Genomic DNA, 19,792 nt, shown 5'->3' on the forward strand with positions numbered 1-19,792 from the left:
TAGTTCACTGATCCTTCTGTTATACAGTACGACTGATCCTTCTGTTATACAGTACGCCTAACATTATAATCACAATGCAATATAAAAAAGTAACATTTCTTCTTACCTTTAAGCCTGGGGAATACAAATACGGCCAGGCAGCTCCACAGGTGCTCCATTTGCAGAAACGTTGAATACACCAGACTGAATAGGAAAAAGGGGTCCTCGTGAATACACCCACATTCACATAGGCGTACACAAGGACATGGTGGATTTAAAGAAAGGGGAAGTAGTGATGAGTCGCCCTACATCGGCGGATTCTCCAATGAAAATTTGGCTGTTTATCTAAATAAGAAATAGAAAAAGGGTTGTGATAAATAATTACAAAAAAAAAAAATAAATAAGAATAAGCTGACAATGAGATGGTAAGTAAACACTAATTTGTAATAAACGTGGAAATTTAAATTTCCATGCAAAACACTATACCTATGCAAGCCCCATGCATCACTACAATATTTAGCAGACATTACAGAATCAAAATAACCAAATAGTTACCCTAGTGAAGATACTGAGATTGCTTCTGATAACGGGTTGATACCAGCACAAGTGAAACTTGCATTTCTTGTTCGTTGATGATGGCTGCCTCAGATCTAAAATATAAACAATAGACAAGGTTAACTTAGATTGCAAACAGACTGCAATACATCGACATACTACATGCAAGTCAGGAAACAGGAACCAACATTTTAACCAACAAGCATGAGGAAAAGGTTTCTCCTCTTACTCTTATTTAAGCTCCAACAACCATCCTATTTGTATTCCTAGTTTCCCACATTTTATTAAGTTATTTACCTGACGTTTTTTATCTGCTCCAGCATGGATGTGTATTAACTAATAACTATTATTCTGTTCTTTGAAGAAACGATCGCGACCAGAGTTCTGACACGACGATCACATTTAATTTTGAGCAATATTTCGTACATCCATTTTAAGGCGTTGCCAAATGTACTTCTGCTTCCGGCCCCAGTCCCGCCAAGGAGCGCAAGGCGCCAAATTACAAAAAATGAGAAATTAAAAAAGAAGAAATGCATGAACCACGACGACCAAGACAAAATTTAAAAAAAAAAAGGTAAAGTGAAATGCAAAAATAGTAATCTAAGAAACATGTACTACAATAATAAGAAATGTAAGTGTTTGAATTTAAAGCAAATAGGATATATTTCCTTTGTTTATGGTGATAATTGATAACTACGCACTGTTTGTAACTCTTTAATTTTTTTATAAACCGGACAACAATATATTATTGCATAGTAGCGCGCTATTGCGTGATGGAGTTTCGTTCCATCATATCATCATCATATCACCATCAATATTTTACTGACACGCTGTCACTCATTTAAAATATAACAATGAATTTTCAATAGGGGGCACCCGGGTATGAACCGGGAACATTCCGATCTGCAGTCGGATGCTCTACCATTGAGCTATACCCCCTGTTACACAAAAAATTCCCTTTAAAATCATTCGATGAAACACAAGAAACGTCACTGAGCTTTATTGTTTGTTTTATTCACCATAACTCTAATAGAACAAAAACGTAACAAAGAGCAACACCACTGGACCCAGGAATCGGTACTTCACCGTCGTAAATGAGTCAGCCGGTTGAGTCAAGGATTGCATAAGATTTCGCTTACACTTGTAAAAATGCGAATGTACGTGACAAAGAAAGAAATTAGGTCAGGATGTCTGCACTAATTCGTGTTTTCTTCAATCCAAGGCAAATAGTTTTTGATACGAACATAAACACCGGGGTAGTTCTTAAAGGCGCATCCTGTTCAAATCAAATCAAGATGTAACGTTTTATGGCAGGTACTTAGCAAAACCATAGCATTTGTAACGGACCTTTCCCAAAGCTGACGATTCCGATTTGCATAAAACGACATGACGAATCATCCGGGAATTCCATTACCAACGGGCCACCGCTGTCATTCTGTGATTACAAAATAATCAAAATTAATGACGAATTAATTTGCTTCATGTTTCATATCGCCACTCGTTGTAGCTTGTATTGGATTAATCCCGTTACTTACTTGGCAGGTATCTTGACCTTTTTTAAAGGCGCAAAGCATTTTATCTTCATCAATTTTATCCCCATATTTTTTCTGGCAATTTGAGAACGGAACCGTAGACAGAAAGGCGTGTCTCAGGTAATCAGAATTCAATCCTCCCGATTGGGTGTGTCCCCATCCCATGGCAATCGCTTGCCGATTGCCATCGTCGTCGAAACACTCCGGCACCAGACAAACGGGGGAAATGGTGTCCGTGTATTCCACGGGTGAACTCAGCGTCAGAATGGCGATGTCGTTGTACTGTTCAATAAATTAAAAACCAATTTAAAAATTTTTTAGAATGAAATCAAACGTCTTTTCATAAACGCTAAAAGAAAACTCACAATTTTCACAGGATCGTATTCCTCGTGGATCTTAATTTGTTGGACTTTCCTTGACAGCTGGGCGTCGTTTTCCGTTATGCTCAAGAAGTGTATGCCAAACTTAACTTTGAATCGGCTTGCGTCGATAACGCTGCAGAAGGTTAACGTAATTCAATTACAATTAATTCTTATCCATATCGCATAGTTATTGAATTCTTGTACTTGGTACTTTTAGGTTCGGTTACGCAATGAGCAGCAGTCAGGATTTTAGTTGAGCTAATCAGAGATCCACCGCAGGATAACTTGTATTTCCAGATTGTATTGTCGAACACAACAAGTGCCACCTGTCAATTAATTTGAACTGATTAAATTGGAAAAACATTAATTTCGGTTTTGTTTTACACTGTGTTGACGAATTGATGAACTCACCATGAATGGGTACTGATTCTTGGGAGTAATGTCACTTTCTACCATGTACTTGTAGGGAATTGAGGTATTGGATTTAGAAGGATAGTCGAATTCATCCTCACTGCAACGAGAGATGGCGGCAACAGTTGGAGTGTCAGCAACTTTAGCGGGTGGAACAATCGGAGCGATGGGTTCGATTTCCTTAATGGGATTGGAATCGCCCGTGCTGACTGAGAATATGGTGCCAAGGTAGATAATAAAACGAGGATCGATGGGGTAGTAGGGCATGGGGTTCATGAGCCCCAGCATTGGCCAAGAACCGTTTTGCCTGTTTCCTTGGGAGGAATAAACAAATCCGCCAGGAATAAGACGGCCCGATTGCGAGCTCGGCTGCACAGGTAAGAAAGGTGAACCGATAGGAGAAAGGATCGGAAACTGAGGAGCAGTGATGGCCACAGCCACCAACGCCAGCAGACACACCAACTATAAATGAATGACATTTCAAAATAAATTTCAGCTCCACCATGAGATGATTGTAGTAACAATAAAAGGTAATTAAATTTTGGGTACTTACCGTTGAAGACTTCATTATTCCTCAACTGGAGCTCAGTAGTAAAGGTGTCAAACTGAGTTGTGATCCATGTGTCGACAGTCATCGACCGGTCGATGGCAATGGCCATTAGATTTTGTTTCTTATTTGCATTCCACCTTGGCAACTGAATTTGCATACCGTTTCCTTTTTGGTAATAAACGACTGCGTTCCAAAATCAAGAAAATATCTGCTGTTGGGGAGAGACTGGAGAGTGTATAGGTATATTGTATAACTGGTTTACTGATTAAATGACCTTGCGTCTATATACTTACAGTTTTGCAGTCGGTGGATTCAGTATAGTCAACACCGAACTAACGAATAAACGGGGAACTCCGCTCATCTTTGATGACGCACTCGCTGTCAATAACCACGCCACTTCGTTCTGATTCGAATTAAAATTATCACAATTAATTCACAATAAAAAATAACTTAAAGTAATAAGGAAAATTGACAGAGAAAGTAAGAATCGAGAAAAAATAATTTGTAGAAAAGTTACATTTGTTCGAAAGGTCCATTTCATTTAATTAAAATACTGCTCATCGACAATAAAAACTTCAATCATAAAAGATGAAAATAAATGCCAATAATTTCGTTTTCTTACGAGCAATCCACCGTGTTGTAAAACAACTTTATTTCGTTCTCTGTTGGAAAACAAATATGGCCTTCACCATATTTGCGAAAGTTGGATCTAAACTAGTTTAATTCCTTGGCAGTAATTTTAGTCAGTGTCGTGTAGCACTGTAGCTAGATTAGAAGCAAGATAAACAAAGCAGCTTTTACAGCAGACATTGTGAAATGTCTGTTGGGCACGTAGAAGCACGTCCCCATCAAACTTGTTGATTAAACAGGTTACAAAATTATTCACGGTCGAGGCTCGATTCATCTGCTATGCGTTCTGTGCTCACTCCTGGAACCAGAAAAAACTTAATCGTCATACCGGATGCAATAAAACCAAAATTAAAATCGCAAGTTCAAATTTCAGAACGCCGCCGTCCATAATGATGTGGATGACACGTTAAACGGGGAGGGGGGGATTTTTGGGCCGTATGTTTTTTTACTATTTCAGCACACGTTACTAATGAGTTGGAAATTGTCATCTCCGTCACAAGAAGATAACCTGTCAACGGCGACTATTAAAAAACTAAACCGTTTGATAACGTGTTTTATTGGACGACTTTTGGCCGCGCGTCACCTTATCCAGCGGAATAAAAAAATTGGAGACACTCGCACACGCTACAAAGCGCAATTCAATGACAGCAGGCAATTATACTTGATAAGGGGGATTTACGGAAAAGTTAAGACATTAATAAACAGAGTTGCATCAAGAATGAAAAGCCCGTTGCATAAATAACAGGGTATGAAATGCATTTGGTTCTATTCTAGTTATCTCAGACGTCCGACCCGCACTACACTTGATTTTGGGCTCTCAGCTGACTTTTTCATCGACTACAAAGGTACAAATTTGTTGAGCTACTCTAAATGAATGAAAATGCCATTTAACTTTTTATCTTATTCAAAGAAAGTGTACACAAAATGGGCAAGTTTTCTTTCATCTTGGCTGTGATGATGATGGCCTCATGGACTGTCGGAATCCAAGGGGAAGACGTGGAAACCGCCTGGCAGAAATATCTGGTTTGCCTTATATTTTGTTTTCAAAACATTCCTTCAATAATAATTGTAATTTCATTCGATTAAAGGCTGAATATCCTATGCCACTTCCAACCATGTCCGAGTCAAACATGCGCAAAACAATCTTTACCGAAATTCACGCCAAAATTGAGCAAAACAACGCCCAAAAAGGCGCCAATTTTGAAATGACCCACAACATCTTCTCGGTTATGGTAATAATTATTATCTAATTTGCGACCTGGCCAACCTATTATTAAATTTCATCAAAGACTGATGCAGAGAAACAATCGTATCTCGGAGCTCGACTACCTGTCCCACCTTCCAACTTGACTCGCGGCCCATCCGTCGCCAAACTGCCTGCAACTGTCAGTAAATTTGTCCACTTGAACTTATAAGACGACTTTGACTGAATTTTATAATTGGGAATTTAAACAGATGGACTACAGGAACGATCCTTGCATGCCACCTGTGAGGAACCAAGGTGGATGTGGCAGCTGCTGGGCTTACACTGCCAGCGCAGTGGTCGAATTTGGCAAATGCAAAAAGAGCGGTGGAAATGCCATCGATCTCAGGTACAAAATTTAAATCAATTAACTGAGACTTAAAGTTAAGTCTAATTTGATTAACAGTGAACAGCAGATAGTGGATTGCAGTCCCGGCAGCGGTTGCTCCGGGGGATGGGAACACGACGCTTGGAAATATTTGGCTTCGTGTGGTGGTCACGCCCTCGAGTCCTCGTACCCTTACGCAGGAAGAGATGGGGCCTGCAGGTTCAGCCCTACGGGCATGACCATCGGAGCTAAACTTTTAACTTCGAATCCTGTCGAATGGGTACCATCTAAAGACACTTCCACCATGATGAATATTTTGTCGGATGGACGAATCCTCACCGTCTACATCCACCTGCCCGACAGTTTCTTTAATTACAAGTAAACCGAATTTGATTTTACAGCGCAAATTGATGACGTAAGTTCTTATTTATTATACACAGGAGTGGCATTTTTGACGATACCAAATGCAACAGCGGAAGTGCTCACGCACTGAACCCCGTCGGCTATGGCACCTTGAACGGTGTCGATTATTGGGTAAATTGCTAATCAAAACTTTAAAATGATCCAATTAATAAAAGAAAATTTTGGGAAGAAAAGGTTATGCGCAATTCGTGGGGAGCTGGATGGGGTTCTTCCGGCTACGTTCTCGTCAAACGGGGCATCGACCTGTGCCTGATTGAATCCTATGCTCGCACTACTAACATTGACACTACCACAACAACTTCACTGGAGAATTTCTGCACAAACAGGTCCGACGGCAACTACGCCAATCCGAACGAATGCCAATCTTATATTTCGTGTTCCAATGGATCGGCATACAAAATGGTGAGACTACTCTAACTAATTATTGCTATTTTACATTTAATGTGATTTTGATTCTTTAGAATTGCCCATCCGGCCTGGCTTTCAATGAGAAATACAACAGTTGCGACTACAGCTACAACGTACCTGGTTGTAATTAAAGAACCTAAAACGAATAGCTACAGTATTTTCCCCCCAGACCCTTGATTATGAATTAATTGAAATTTATTTGAAAATCGACTTTGAATTCCTAAATCCATGTTAGCTTTACTTGGCCAATTCTTAAGTCTCCTGAATATACAGTATAATACCGAAATATGACGATTTCTGTGAATATGATGCTAAAAATTCACGGTAGATTTGAAATTCCGCATGTCTGGATTGGTGAAAAACCAGACCTCAATGTTCCTCATCTAGAAATTATTCGCCTATTGTCGGTATCTCTATACAAAATCGTACTCTGCAAGGGTGAACTCACTATTGAATGATGACTCATTGATCGGTATACACATTTGTATGAGTTTGTTCTCCGTATTTTGTTTTGATCGCCAAATAGTAAAAAAAAGAGAGAAGAGTAATATTGTTTCTACCTTTTAAGCCTGGGAAATACGGCCAGGCATTCACAGGTGCTCCATACGTAGTAAGTTCAATATGTCAGGTGGGATAGGGGGTCCTCGTGTATACACCTATCACATGTACACGAGGATTCAACGAAAGGGAAGAAGAGATGAGTCGAACGTCATCGGTGGATTCTCCAATAAAACGGGGTGTTTTTTTATCTAAATTGAAAACTTAAAAGGGTTAGACTCATGATAGCAAAGACAAAAATAAATAAAAATAGGAAATTTGATGGTGGGTTATAAACAGGAGAATTTAAGGTTTCACTGTCGATTTACTGAGGTTGTTGCTGATGACAGCGCACCAACAAAACTTGCTTTCATTGTTATGATGACTGGTTCAGGCAACACACACTGCCAAAAATAAAAGGTTAACCTTGCATTGCTTGGCAAACCAACTGCCAAAGCTGTCATGCATCGACAGGGGGGTTTACTTGATAAGTGCTAGTCAGAAACATTTTACATGTTTGGAACAAACTTCTCCTCCTATTTAAGCTCCTATAATAAAATTACTGACATTCTTTACTTTAAAGTAATTAACTGGCCTGCTAATAATCAGAATTGAGTGTGTAGATGTGTACCAGACTATGAAGAGACACGACGAATCGTCGATCCCTGTGGAACAAGTTTATCCTCTCATTTAAGCTCCCACAATCACACTAGGCCTACCTTTTATTCTTAGTTTTTAAGTTATTTACCTGTTAACTTAATGAACAATTTAATGAAGAGACACGATGACGAATCGACGACCACTTTTTTGTAATTTTCATTTATTTTGTTGTGCCATTTTTTCAGGCCGCAACGCCGTTGCCAAATGAATACTTCTGCTGCTAGTCTTAGGACTGTGGCCCGGAGCTTATTGGGCGGGTTTTTTTTTAATGGGTTGCCTAGATGGGTTTTTCTTCAAACACGGGTTGGAGCGGGTTGGGCCAACAGAGTAAATGGGTTCGGCCCGGGCCAACCCATGGGTCAAAAAATATTAACAGGATGGGTCACGGCCCGGGTTTTTAACGGGTCAATCATACTTTTTCATCATCTTTTCAGTCTGTTTATTAATAAATGGCAAAATTTCCTAACGTATAAAAATTGAATTTTTATTCTGTTTTAAATGAACCAAAAAAAAAATTAATACATGAGAATTGATGTAAACAAACATACATCAATGAAACGAAAAGAAACTTGGAAGTAAGTGTTGGAAGTAAAAATCCGAATTAACTGTAGTTATCGAACAAATACAAAAAATTGTTTTTAAAAATCTTCTTCTTCTTCGTTTTCCCAAAGTTGAAAAGTAAGGTATCAAAGTTTTCTTCCAATAAATCGTAGACTTCTTTTACCCCCACTAATCCTGCTTTGTACCATGAACGTAGACAGATTAGGGCTTCAACGGTCTCAGGCTTCAAGCTCATTCTCGAAATGCCAAAAATATCCTTGCCAACAGTAAAGGCCCTCTCGCTAGCTGCGCTTGTCGCTGGAATGCTGAGGAGATCTCTAGCCATTAAACAGCAAATTAAAAGATAGACTAATTGCTACCTTTCAATGGAGCTGAACTTGACTGATTGGTTATTTCTGTGCTTGTTGCAGGAAGTGCATCTGCATCATCCATCTCATTTTCATCATCACTTTCAATGCTAATGTTAATTGGTAAACTTCTCTTTTTCCCAGCAGAATTGCTCGATTTAGACAAACTTTGAGGTTTACGCGATAACTGCTCGCCATTATTAGAAGTAGATTTACGTTTAGACATACTGCCTTCACCACTTCATGTGTTCTTCCTTTTGAAGCTCTAGCGCGTGTCAGCGTCTACTTAAAACGTGATGACTGAACATCGAATGTCTGCAACTCTGCATCTGCAATGCATGGATTTAAGCTATCCTATCCCTCCATATCTTTCTGGCACTTTCTAGCTGTGAGATTCTTTATTTGACCAATAGATGGCGCCACATCTCGGGTTGACCCGCGGACCCGGCGGTTCGACCCATCACCCGCCCCGTTAAAAAAATGCCTCGATGGGTTGAGTCGGGTTGGGTTTTTTTTTCCTTTAGCCCGAACTTTGGCCCGGGCTTTCATGGCCCGGGCCACAGCCCTAGCTAGTCTTTATAAATCATAGGTTGCACATAGGGCTGTGGCCCGGGACGTTTTTAGCGGGGTTTTTTATGGGTTTTTTAGACGGGTTTTTCTTCTTCCGCGGGTCGGAGCGGGTTGGGCCAACTGAGTGAACGGGTTTGGCCCGGGCCAACCCATGGGTCAAAAAATTTTTACCGGTCGGGTTACGGCCCGGGTAAAAAATCGGGTCAAACACACTTTTTTTTACAGACTTAAAAAAATTCCCTAAATTTCTTAATTATTTTCTTCTTCCAACAGTGACACGTCAATTCTGTCTTCTGAACACCCCTGAACGCCCTTTTCTACCACTTATCCTACTTTTCATGCTACGAAATCGGAAATTCTCGTAGAGCATTTGGCGGCAATATTTTGAGGCCGCAGGCATAGAGAATAACGAGCTTCTCTATGTGACTACTAGATGGCGCCACCACTCGGGTTGGCCCGCGGACCCGGGGGTTCAACCCGTCGCCCGCCCCGTTAAAAAAAATGCCTCGGTGGGTCGAGTCGGGTTGGGTTTTTTTTCGTTCAGCCCGGGCGGTGGCCCGGGTTTTCATCGCCCGGGCCACAGCCCTAGTTGCACATGGTGGGTTGCATTGGCGTTAAAGAAAAAACAAAAAAAACTGCTCAAAACTCAAAAGTTAACCCTCAAAATTTTCAAATCGTGCTGAATACCTTTCCTTTCACTTGTAAAGGTAATAATTGTTCTAAATCAGTGTGTAATACCCTATTCTACAATAAAACCATAAGATTACTCTTTATAAATCATAGGTTGCATTGGCGTTGAAGAAAAACCGAGAAAAACCAAAAAACTGCTCAAAAGTTAACCCTCAAAAATTTTCGAATCGTGCTGGATACCTTTCCTTTCACTTATAAAGGTAATAATTGTTCTAAATCAGTGTGTAATACCCTATTCTACAATATCACTATAAGATTACTCTTTATAAAACATACGTTGCATTGGCGTTGAAGAAAAACAAAAAAAAAACTGCTCAAAAGTTAACCCTAAAAAATTTTAAAATCGTGCTGGATACTTTTCCTTTCACTTTTCAAGGTAATAATCGTTCTAAATCGGTGTGTAATACTAATACCTTATTCTACAATAAAACCATAAAATTACTCTTTATAAATTATAGGTTGCATTGGCGTTGAAGAAAAACCGAATAAAACCAAAAAAACTGCTCAAAAGTTAACCCTAAAAAATTTTCAAATCGTGCTGGATACCTTTCCTTTCACTTATAAAGGTAATAATTGTTCTAAATCGGTGCGTAATACTCTATTCTACAATAAAACCATAAGATTACTCTTTATAAATCATAGGTTGCATAGGTGTTGAAGAAAAACCGAGAAAAACGAAAAAAAACTGCTCAAAAGTTAACCCTCAAAAATTTTAAAATTGTGCTGGATACCTTTCCTTTCACTTATAAAGGTAATAATCGTTCTAAATCGGCGAATAATACCTTATTCTACAAAAAAACCATAAGATTACTGATATAAAATCTTCCAGGAAGTGAAAACATAACCTCAATGAATTTGAAATGACGATATAAATTGCTTTACAAGTTTAAACAAATTTCTTGTTCCACGATATGTTAATTCGATGTCCAATACACTATTTAAAGTCTTTAAAATCAATGAATCTATTCAGACATCCATGATGGAAAAGAAAAAGAAATAAGGGTTGATAGAAAATCTCTAAACACAACTTCAATGAATTTGAAATGACGATATAAATTGTTTTACAAGTTTAAACAAATTTCTTGTTCCACGATATGTTAATTCGATGTCCAATACACTATTTAAAGTCTTTAAAATCAATGAATCTATTAAGACATCCATGATGGAAAAGAAAAAGAAATAACGGTTGATAGAAAATCTCTAAACACAACTTCAATGAATTTGAAATGACGATACAAATTGTTTTACAAGTTTAAACAAATTTCTTGTTCCACGATATGTTAATTCGATGTCCAATACACTATTTAAAGTCAATTTATTATAGCAACTTCAATCTCATAAAAGTGTTTTTTCGCAGTTCCTGGAAGATTTTCTAAGAACCATTTTTCTAAAACTATTTCTTCATGACTTGCTTTATGAATTTATTTATTCCATACACTTGAAATGGTGTATTGGACATCGATTAACACATCCTGTAATAAAGAAATGGTTTTAACAAGTGAAATAAATATTATAGCAACTTCAATCTCATAAAAGTGTTTTTTCGCAGTTCCTGGAAGATTTTCTATGAACCATTTTTCTAAAACTATTTCTTCATGACTTGCTTTATAAATTTATTGGATCAAGACACTTGAAATGGTGTATTGGACATCGATTAACACATCCTGTAATAAAGAAATGGTTTTAACAAGTGAAATAAATATTATAGCAACTTCAATCTCATAAAAGTGTTTTTTCGCACTTCCTGGTTAAAACTATTTGTCCATGAATTGCTTTATGAATTTATTGATTCCATACACTTGAAATGGTGTATTGGACATCGATTAACACATCCTGTAATAAAGAAATGGTTTTAACAAGTGAAATATCCCTGAGGGATTTAGTTCACTAAATAACCGAAGGTTTAGAGGTCTTTATAGCAGCATAGGCTCCTCCTCCATCGGTCGACCTGAAAAGCTTTATTGGGATTTTTTTTTTACCAATAGGAATCGTGAAAAAATGAAAATGGTCAGTAATGACGAATTAATCATATTTCCAAGCTAAAACTGGTAGACATTATGGGAAATGTTATAACGATGCGAACTTCTCGTGCGTTCGCATCGTTTTTATGCTTTTAACATGAACCCATGTGACGTCATTCATCGTCGGCCATTTTGAAAAAAATTTCAGCATTTCAACATTTCAAACATAGATGGCACCACTTGCTAAGTAAACAATAGAAACTAGACTGAATTTGTCAGCGTTACCCAAACGAAAATTCAACTTTAAAATCTTCAGGAAAGTGTCCATAATACGTAGAAAGGCAAATATTTCATTACCCGATAGGATTTCAAAAGTTCTTCATGGTTGAAAATCTACTTTCATCATTTTTTGGAGAAATTTTCGTTGTTACGATTTCAATACTTTCGGAGTGTGCCATGGTCGAAATCCGCGTTACCCAAACGAAAATTTAACTTTAAAACCTTCAAGAGAGTGTCCATAATACGTAGAGGGACAAATATTCCATTACCCGATAGGATTTCAAAAGTTATTCATGGTTGAAATTCTACTTTCATTATTTTTTGTTGACATTTTTGTTTTACGATTTCAATACTTTTGGAGTGTGCCACGGTCAAAATCCGCGTTACCCAAACGAAAATTTAACTTTAAAACCTTCAAGGGAGTGTTCATAATACGTAGAGGGGCAAATATTCCATTACCCCAAAGAATTTTAAAAGTTACTCATGTTTGAAAATCTACTTTCACCATTTCTTGTTGACATTTTTGTTTTACGATTTCAATACTTTTTGAGTGTGCCACGGTCAAAATCCGCGTTACCCAAACGAAAATTTAACTTTAAAACCTTCAAGGGAGTGTTCATAATACGTAGAGGGGCAAATATTCCATTACCCAATAGGATTTCAAAAGTTATTTATGTTTGAAAATCTACTTTCATCATTTTTTGTTGACATTTTTGTTTTACGATTTCAATACTTTTGGAGTGTGCCACGGTCAAAATCCGCGTTACCCAAACGAAAATTTAACTTTAAAACCTTTAAGGGAGTGTTCATAATACGTAGAAGGGCAAATATTCCATTACCCAAAAGGATTTTAAAAGTTATTCATGTTTGAAAATCTACTTTCATCATTTTTTGTTGACATTTTCATGTTACGATTTCAATATTTTCGGTGTTTGCCACGGTGGAAATCCGTTACCCAAACGAAAATTTAACTTTCAAGGGAACCTTCAAGGGAGTGTTGAGTGTTCATAATAGGGGGCAAAAATTCCTGTTTCATCTCTAACCCAGAAACATAAGTTGCCCCGAGAAAAGGTTTTTTTAATATTGCGTTTTCAAGCAATAATTTTGTGAATAAAAATTAATAAAAAACCGCCGAGATTCGAACCTCGGTCCTACGACATATCAGCCCGGAATGCTGACCATTAGACCACCGGAGACATGTGAGTAAATGGGGAAACATGGGCTGGTATAGTATGGCCCAGGTATACCCCCCTTCACTGTCCCCTCTCCCATGAGTACGCGCCACCCCCCGCTCGACCTCCCTTTCTGGCCGGCTTGGGCTGCGCGTCAGCTCCGTAAAACTAAAAACTTTGAACGCGTTTTACGGGCACTTCCGCTCATTTGCACACCCTAAACCCTATATTTAAAATGATCAGCGTAAAAAGATCTACAACCCTGTATTAATCGTTTTTCGATATAAGAAAACCTGTCTTGGTAGGGAAGAGCCAAAATTGGTTTCTGAAAGAAGAAAGAATTTCCTTTCAGAAACTAACTTTCGTAAATTTTCAGTTAACTAGGGAATAGGGCTTTTTCACATCGCGAAAATCCGACTTCCAGAAATCTGGCAACGAATGATATGTCTAGTTTTTTTCCGTTTACATGGCAAAGGCCATAAGAAATCTAAGTGGCTTCAATAAAAAAAAATCTAGTGTTTTAATTCGGAATATTTCTTCATAAGAATTACACAGTGCTCTAGGTAAGATATCGGTCGTTAATTTGATGTATAATTTACTAGGACTAAAAAATTGTTTTGGGCTAAAAATTTAAATGTAAAACTTTGTTTTGGTTTTTTTTAGGGAAGAACGGGGAGAAGAATGGGAGGGAGGAGGGCGTACGAAAAAAAAAGGGGACCCACGTTTCCTCTTCTCCCCCATTCGTCCCATTCTCTGTAAAGGATAAACCGCCGATTAAAATGAGACCTTAACGGATGAGGAGCGAACTCTAGTTTACTATCGGCAACGATTTTCGTTTTCATGATTTTCCCATAAGAGCCGTGTAAAACACGGACGCGTTTTTAAGGGGAAAAAAAGGAGGTGACCAGCTAAAAGTGGCTGTAAATTTTAAACTTTTTAAGTTAGGTGAACCAAATTTATCCTGAATATATATTAGGGAATAAATAACAAAGCTCATTTTTTCAAATTAATATTTTATTTTATTTTAATACCTTTAATCAAATTACAAAAACACGCATATTTTCAAAATTAAAATAAGTACACTAATTATTAATATTTTTCGGGAGCTTTTTAACAGGGCATACAAAAAAGGGATATAAACAAAGCTCATGAAAAAAACAACTTTTGACAATTTGTTTGGGGTTCAACATACACTTTTGGCTAGCCCGACCGGACTATTAGCCAATCAGATCGCTACAAACTTGCAAGTCATTTTCTTTACTTTTGTTTTGTTTTGGAAAGTGAAAATATCGTCTGCTTGTATTGCACCACACAAAGGCTACGTGCAAAAGGAATTTGAAGGATAGTCATTTAACACTGAATTGCTGAAGGTTAAACATTAAACATCATGAGTCTCTTGATTTTTAATAAAATGTGGAAGCCTCAAGTGTTTCGTAACGTGAATAAAATCACCAAACGAGGTTTGGCCGAAACGAAACCTGAAGGTGGCATCAAGATTCAGCCCGAAACACCGTATGTGTCACCTAATTCAACACTAGGCCAGTTCATACTACAGTTTATAGAAAATTTTTCACTTGATTAACTGAGTCTATTTATTTTTTACACAGGAGATGTTCACAGGGTTAATGGTGTGGAGAGGTATTTCCTTGTTTGGACAAAAAAGTTTAAGTCTGTGAAAGATGTTCCTGGCTATGTTTCGTAAGTACAAGTTACAAAATGTTTGGCAGAATGATAAGAGCGTGTAACGAAACAAACAATTATTTAGGAGAGACATGATGGAGAAGTCAAGGAATATAATGAGGATTAGAATTAATCTATCAATCATCTGTGTTTGCTTGATCGGGGCTCTACTTGCAGCCAAAAGTGGGAAGAAAGCAGCTGAAAGAGGAGAGACTCTCACTAAAAATAACCAACAGTGGCATCAACAATACAATGATTCTCAAAATAGCAAGTCATCCAAGGCAGAAAATTGAAATCGAAGTTTTCATTCATTATTGTAACATTGTACCACTTGCCGTCTACAATCTATCATTGTATAAACAATTAGACAATAAAAGATAGGAAATATAAAAGGTTATTAACTAAGGCCTTGGCTTTAATTTCTTTAGTTGAGATTGGATAATATCCCCTTATTCTTTGGTAAAATGCCCTTCATTTTCATGTACGCCACTAATTGCTCAGGAATATCTGCCAGTAAATGCTTGGCCAAATGGAAACCACCCGCCACATCGTCATATTTATCTAAAAATTCGTTAAACTGGGCGTATTGCAAAATATCTCTCGCAGTTTTGTGGCCGTTGTGGCTGAGTTTTTTCGTGTCCTCTTCCAGACGAGTCAACGAAGCAAATGTCGTCGGCCCGATCCCAACAACCAATACCGACATGGGCAGTTCGGAAGCTTCGATAATCGCCTGATTCAACACAAACCAAAAAATTACAAATTTTAAAGTTAAAATTTCATGTCAAACAAATGCCGGTTTATACCTTAGTTGTCTGGCTGACGTCTGCAATTTCCCTGCAAGTCAAAACGACCAACAGAAAATAGTCTTCGCAATTGAGCCCACGCCATTCCAATCGTTTCTTGGCTGAGCGGGCGACGTGCTCAATCGGCGGACTAAGGCATCCCGTCTGGCCCAGCTGAATCGAATGCAGGCAAGATCGGTAAGCGTTCACGACGCCGTCAATACCGCGGACGTGCAATTCGTGTGAAACTGGAGCCGAGCGCGCTCCGAAATTGAGCAAGGAAAACATTTCACCCGTGTAATCCTATAGACAATTCAATCGAAAAATGTTAATTCACTTGATGACGCACGAAAAAACAAAGTTTTGCTTCACCTGAATGACGTCTCCGATGGCCCTCATTGCCAGCTCGTATTGCGTAGGATCGCGCCCCATGTGATGTAAACTGGACGGAAGATGAGGATCGCCGTTCGAATCTGTTTTCCAACAATAATCTTGTAATTAAGACGAGTCCAATTACTTGGCCAATGGGAAATCTGATACCAGTGAAATCAATGGCAAAAGTGCAGTGCAGTTTGGTCCCGCTAGAAATGTAATCGAGGAAGGAATGTACGCGTTTCGTCTTACTCTCGGTTAACTGTATCACGGCTTTACTTGAAGACTGTGGACAAAATGAGAAAAAACATTTAATTAAAAGAAAATCGGAAAAATTTAATTTCAATCAAATTTTACGCTTTTTTTCAGCGGGAAAGAGGACGGAGCGTCCAGCAACTGTCGGGCATGGATTTCAGTTTCTCCAAGTAACTGATGATGCCCGTCTTTGCAGTAATGGTAACACTGCAGGGTGAGTTGCCTGTAGTCTCCGCGGTTGTTTCGCAAAAGGCGGAAAGGTACACAAATGCTTGGCCAAACAGGATTCTTGGTGTTGGACAGAAGCGTCGTCCGTTGGATGAGTGTCTTCTTCGAACTGAGAATGTCCAAAAAGGGATCGGGAAGCGAAAACGCCAGCCCGCTCCTGCGAAGGTGGCTAGCTGAGAAACAGAGCTCCAACTCCTCGCGGTTGTGGCTGACATCGGTGACGGTGATTATGAGCTGGCCGCGCTTGACGCCGTTGAGCATTATGTCGGCAGAGTAGGCTTGAACTGTAACAATATCGGCCAAAGTGCACTGTACTTTACCCACATAGGTATGCTTGCTTAGTGAATGGCTGCAGCTGTCTGTGTCAAACATCTGAAACTTGAGTTTCTGCTCCTCCTCGAAGCAGTAGTGGATTTTGATCTTGTTGTGGAACTCGGGATTGAATACATCCCTCTGGGTCTCTGTTCGGGCATACTCCTGCCAGCCACGCCCAAAGGGGTGGTTGAACACCACACACAGGGGATCAGGTTTGGGAGACGCATCACTCTCGAGCAAGATTCTGGGGAGAAACAGATTTTATATGAAACTCGTGAGGTTTAAAAATGAAAGCGTGAATTCAAAGACACCATACCTTGCAGATATCGAGAGTTCTACTTCAATGGATGAGATAGGGGAATGATGCGATGTCATACCGAAAGTGAAACGCACTTAGTTATTCGTCAGTGCGTCTTGTACTGCATAATGGGATGAAATGCTCGTGTACGTAAGCTGGGGAGAGTGAACACAGACGTATAGGTGGTTGAATTGTAAAAATCAGACCTGTTTGATTTGAAAAACAACTTGAGCTGAATAAATCAATTCTCTATCGTGTACAAAGAATAATGTTTATACCAGGGGTGAATAATACCGACGTGATTGATCTAATTAGATTAAAGAGATGCTGAAAGGAAGAGAGAAGAAAAAAAGAAACAACATTGAAAGCGAAAGCAAGCAGACGACGTGATCGATACACGTTGGAGGAACAAGTACAAAATTCAGTTGATAGGCGGCGTCTATCGTGAAAATTGAAGTTAAATTTTTAAAAATAATCGTTGATCGTTCACAATTAATCGCAAGAGATTTCGTGAGTGCTGAACAACGCGAATAACGCCAGACTATTGACATGACCGGAGTTGGTATCCTGGCTTTTATTCAATTTCTGTACAGTATGTGGACATTTAACTGTCGTAAATCCGGCCGAAGTTGAGTCGGTTATTATCAGTGTGATGTCATTTGTCACCTAGACAACTCCAGGCATTAAGTGTTTGAGTTAACAGTGTACAATATATCTTATGTTTATCCATTATGATTGTGAAACGGTGAAACAATCAATTTAATCCGCGACTGAACGAAATAAACAAAGCCCTTAAACCGACTTCCGTGCAGACACTACGTCGTAAAAGTAAATCTCCAAGGTGAAAAACAATCAACTTGAAATGTTTAGACTTTGAGTTCACAGATCTTAATTGATTTGAAACGTTGAAGGCTTATCATGATTTATTAAACTATTAGTCGTATCTTTTTTTACAACGTAATAGCCCACCTAGCTGCCTACACGTACACCAAATTTGTCCTTGTCGTTTAAAAACAAACAAAATTGTGATCTGAATGTAAATTTATCCCCCCCAGCAACATCATTTTTTCAACTACAAAGAATGCGAATACACAACTGGGAATGGCAATTGTAAATAAAGAAAACAGGGGCGAAATGAATTATTGATCACTGAATTGTTGGCGGATCAAAGCAGCTTTTTGACTTGTCGACTATTGCGGAAGACAAGAGATGATGTAAAAGGCTAAACTAGCGAAAGACTCGGTTGAGCAAGATGTTTTTCTGACAGCGTCAAAACACGATAAGAACAAGCCATTTTCGCCGAACGCGCTCAGAATTTCGAGCGTCAAACCTGCGAATCCATCCCGTTTTGTGAATATTAAATTCATTTTAAATATTTGTAATCTGATTTCTCTGCTTACCTTTGCGGTATTTTCTCTCAGACGTCAACTCCTGCACTGCCAAAATCAGTTTCATTTCCATAATGGCGTTGTGATTTTTGTAAAAGATCTCACTGTCGACGTATCTTTTTAAAACTGGCGCCCAGTGTTTCAATACAGAAGTGCGTATCGTGTTTAAGCCTCCGCGATCTAATCAAAGAAGTTAATATTTAAATTTCTTGGCGTTTTATGATATTTTTAATTTAAACCAAATTTACCTTTTGTAATTGAACAGTTGATGATGGCAGCTGTCAAGGCGCGGATGAAATGGTAGTCGGTAAAATCTTTAGCTGTAATTTGATTATTGACCCCCTTTTAGATAAATCAAAGAGAAATCAAAGAATGTAGTGGAATTATTCAAATTAAAAATTAAGTTTTATTACCTCAATCCAGCTGATGACTTCATTTGTTACGCTGGCAAAATTTCTCAAATACTGTTCCAGTCTCTCTTGGAAATCGGAATAAAAATCAATTCGATCTTGACTGGCGAGAGGAATCACTTGATTCTTGGCTAAAGCCAACGCTAATTGAAGTGCTGAAAAATCTTTGAATGTAGAAGATTGGCGAAAATTAGCCAAATCCGCTTCGAGTTTTCTTTCTTTTTCTTCCCACAATTGAATCTTCTTAATCTTAGCTGTTTCCAGCTCTCGCTTAAGCCGCTGGTTGGCTTTCAACCTTGCCAGGTGGACCGAAGCTTTCTCCATCAAATTGACGACGGCATCCGGCTGGACCGATGTCACCTCAGAATAGAATTGAAGCTGGCGGCAGAGTGGACATTTGATTATGTTTTTCTCCTGAATTTCCTAATAAATTTCATCAAACTGAAATTATGAAAGATGTCTAGGCGATATTGTGCAGTCAGATTACTTACAGCTAGGCACTGCTGGCAGAAATAGTGCTTACAAATTAGCCATTTGGGTTTGCGACTGGCGCTGTACTTGTTGTAACAAACGAAACACGTCATCAAATGTTTGAGACGCTGATACGATCCGTTAAAAGATGATTCTGCCGACATTGCCTTACGTAACTGGTGGGCACAAGAGTTCAACAACACAACAACCAGGACGAAAGAAGACGAGCGAATGAAGACATTCACTTAGAGTCGATGGAAGGTAATTTGCCAAACAGAAGAGGGTGGAGGAAGAAAAAGAGATTATAACCTGCGGATGCTGGAAGAATGGATGCAACAAGGTAATAAACAATCTTCTGCGAAATTATTTGAGGCAATCGATTAGTGATCTTCTGA

The 19,792-nt window shown here is 38.6% G+C and overlaps 5 protein-coding genes and 1 non-coding gene across 7 annotated transcripts; 2 read left to right on the top strand and 4 right to left on the bottom strand.

The window, feature by feature from the left end:
• Nucleotides 1-1,401: 1,401 nt before the first annotated feature.
• Trnac-gca lies at nucleotides 1,402-1,473 on the bottom strand. The gene has a single exon. It is a non-coding gene; the product is annotated as a tRNA-Cys (tRNA).
• Nucleotides 1,474-1,518: 45 nt separating this feature from the next.
• Nucleotides 1,519-7,815, bottom strand: LOC124204658 (venom peptide isomerase heavy chain-like). The gene is made up of 10 exons (XM_046601769.1): nucleotides 7,707-7,815; nucleotides 6,982-7,170; nucleotides 3,683-3,792; nucleotides 3,393-3,600; nucleotides 2,840-3,301; nucleotides 2,633-2,754; nucleotides 2,432-2,561; nucleotides 2,070-2,348; nucleotides 1,882-1,969; nucleotides 1,519-1,810 (listed from the first exon to the last, which is right to left on the bottom strand). The coding sequence occupies exons 4-10, from the start codon at nucleotides 3,405-3,407 to the stop codon at nucleotides 1,731-1,733; spliced, it is 1,176 nt and encodes a 391-aa protein (XP_046457725.1). The 5' UTR covers nucleotides 3,408-3,600; nucleotides 3,683-3,792; nucleotides 6,982-7,170; nucleotides 7,707-7,815; the 3' UTR covers nucleotides 1,519-1,730.
• LOC124204657 (zingipain-2-like) lies at nucleotides 4,753-6,707 on the top strand. 2 transcript variants are annotated; one of them, XM_046601767.1, is made up of 9 exons: nucleotides 4,753-4,864; nucleotides 4,930-5,042; nucleotides 5,108-5,251; nucleotides 5,309-5,404; nucleotides 5,475-5,611; nucleotides 5,669-5,968; nucleotides 6,031-6,124; nucleotides 6,188-6,415; nucleotides 6,475-6,707. In XM_046601767.1, the coding sequence occupies exons 1-9, from the start codon at nucleotides 4,768-4,770 to the stop codon at nucleotides 6,550-6,552; spliced, it is 1,287 nt and encodes a 428-aa protein (XP_046457723.1). In that variant the 5' UTR covers nucleotides 4,753-4,767; the 3' UTR covers nucleotides 6,553-6,707. The 2 variants fall into 2 exon arrangements, with proteins under 2 accessions (XP_046457723.1, XP_046457724.1); XM_046601768.1 differs by having other exon boundaries at nucleotides 4,777-4,864; nucleotides 4,934-5,042.
• Nucleotides 7,816-13,654: 5,839 nt separating the features above from the next.
• Nucleotides 13,655-15,284, top strand: LOC124204661 (UPF0389 protein CG9231-like). The gene is made up of 4 exons (XM_046601772.1): nucleotides 13,655-13,761; nucleotides 13,862-14,736; nucleotides 14,806-14,896; nucleotides 14,964-15,284. The coding sequence occupies exons 2-4, from the start codon at nucleotides 14,586-14,588 to the stop codon at nucleotides 15,169-15,171; spliced, it is 450 nt and encodes a 149-aa protein (XP_046457728.1). The 5' UTR covers nucleotides 13,655-13,761; nucleotides 13,862-14,585; the 3' UTR covers nucleotides 15,172-15,284.
• On the bottom strand, nucleotides 14,773-17,672 carry LOC124204659 (copine-8-like). Its single transcript, XM_046601770.1, has 7 exons — nucleotides 17,407-17,672; nucleotides 17,147-17,334; nucleotides 16,390-17,074; nucleotides 16,201-16,318; nucleotides 16,033-16,133; nucleotides 15,682-15,963; nucleotides 14,773-15,608 (listed from the first exon to the last, which is right to left on the bottom strand). The coding sequence occupies exons 2-7, from the start codon at nucleotides 17,203-17,205 to the stop codon at nucleotides 15,303-15,305; spliced, it is 1,551 nt and encodes a 516-aa protein (XP_046457726.1). The 5' UTR covers nucleotides 17,206-17,334; nucleotides 17,407-17,672; the 3' UTR covers nucleotides 14,773-15,302.
• Nucleotides 17,673-18,032: 360 nt separating this feature from the next.
• On the bottom strand, nucleotides 18,033-19,652 carry LOC124204660. The gene is made up of 5 exons (XM_046601771.1): nucleotides 19,418-19,652; nucleotides 18,930-19,349; nucleotides 18,765-18,858; nucleotides 18,529-18,696; nucleotides 18,033-18,458 (listed from the first exon to the last, which is right to left on the bottom strand). Exons 1-5 carry the CDS (start codon nucleotides 19,559-19,561, stop codon nucleotides 18,319-18,321), a joined length of 966 nt encoding a protein of 321 aa, XP_046457727.1. The 5' UTR covers nucleotides 19,562-19,652; the 3' UTR covers nucleotides 18,033-18,318.
• Between the last annotated feature and the right edge of the window lie 140 nt (nucleotides 19,653-19,792).

This window comes from Daphnia pulex, chromosome 10 (assembly GCF_021134715.1).
Source record: "Daphnia pulex isolate KAP4 chromosome 10, ASM2113471v1".
NCBI lineage: Eukaryota > Metazoa > Arthropoda > Branchiopoda > Diplostraca > Daphniidae > Daphnia > Daphnia pulex.

Excerpts from the sequence above, each read along its gene's own strand:
- LOC124204659 (XM_046601770.1), bottom strand. The coding sequence starts at position 17,205 with ATGACATCGCATCATTCCCCTATCTCATCCATTGAAGTAGAACTCTCG. Across the intron at positions 17,075-17,146 it reads GAACTCTCGATATCTGCAAG|AATCTTGCTCGAGAGTGATG; the intron begins GTATGGTGTCTT and ends GTTTCTCCCCAG. Across the intron at positions 16,319-16,389 it reads CTTTCCCGCTGAAAAAAAGC|TCTTCAAGTAAAGCCGTGAT; the intron begins GTAAAATTTGAT and ends TTTTGTCCACAG.
- LOC124204657 (XM_046601767.1), top strand. The coding sequence starts at position 4,768 with ATGAAATGCATTTGGTTCTATTCTAGTTATCTCAGACGTCCGACCCGC. Across the intron at positions 5,969-6,030 it reads GACAGTTTCTTTAATTACAA|GAGTGGCATTTTTGACGATA; the intron begins GTAAACCGAATT and ends TATTATACACAG. Across the intron at positions 6,125-6,187 it reads TGAACGGTGTCGATTATTGG|GTTATGCGCAATTCGTGGGG; the intron begins GTAAATTGCTAA and ends TGGGAAGAAAAG.
- LOC124204661 (XM_046601772.1), top strand. The coding sequence starts at position 14,586 with ATGAGTCTCTTGATTTTTAATAAAATGTGGAAGCCTCAAGTGTTTCGT. Across the intron at positions 14,737-14,805 it reads GTCACCTAATTCAACACTAG|GAGATGTTCACAGGGTTAAT; the intron begins GCCAGTTCATAC and ends TTTTTTACACAG. Across the intron at positions 14,897-14,963 it reads GATGTTCCTGGCTATGTTTC|GAGAGACATGATGGAGAAGT; the intron begins GTAAGTACAAGT and ends ACAATTATTTAG.
- LOC124204660 (XM_046601771.1), bottom strand. The coding sequence starts at position 19,561 with ATGTCGGCAGAATCATCTTTTAACGGATCGTATCAGCGTCTCAAACAT. Across the intron at positions 18,859-18,929 it reads AAGTCATCAGCTGGATTGAG|GGGGTCAATAATCAAATTAC; the intron begins GTAATAAAACTT and ends TTTATCTAAAAG. Across the intron at positions 18,697-18,764 it reads CAACTGTTCAATTACAAAAG|ATCGCGGAGGCTTAAACACG; the intron begins GTAAATTTGGTT and ends TTCTTTGATTAG.
- LOC124204658 (XM_046601769.1), bottom strand. Across the intron at positions 2,755-2,839 it reads AGAATCAGTACCCATTCATG|GTGGCACTTGTTGTGTTCGA; the intron begins GTGAGTTCATCA and ends ATTAATTGACAG. Across the intron at positions 1,811-1,881 it reads AATCGTCAGCTTTGGGAAAG|GATGCGCCTTTAAGAACTAC; the intron begins GTCCGTTACAAA and ends TGATTTGAACAG.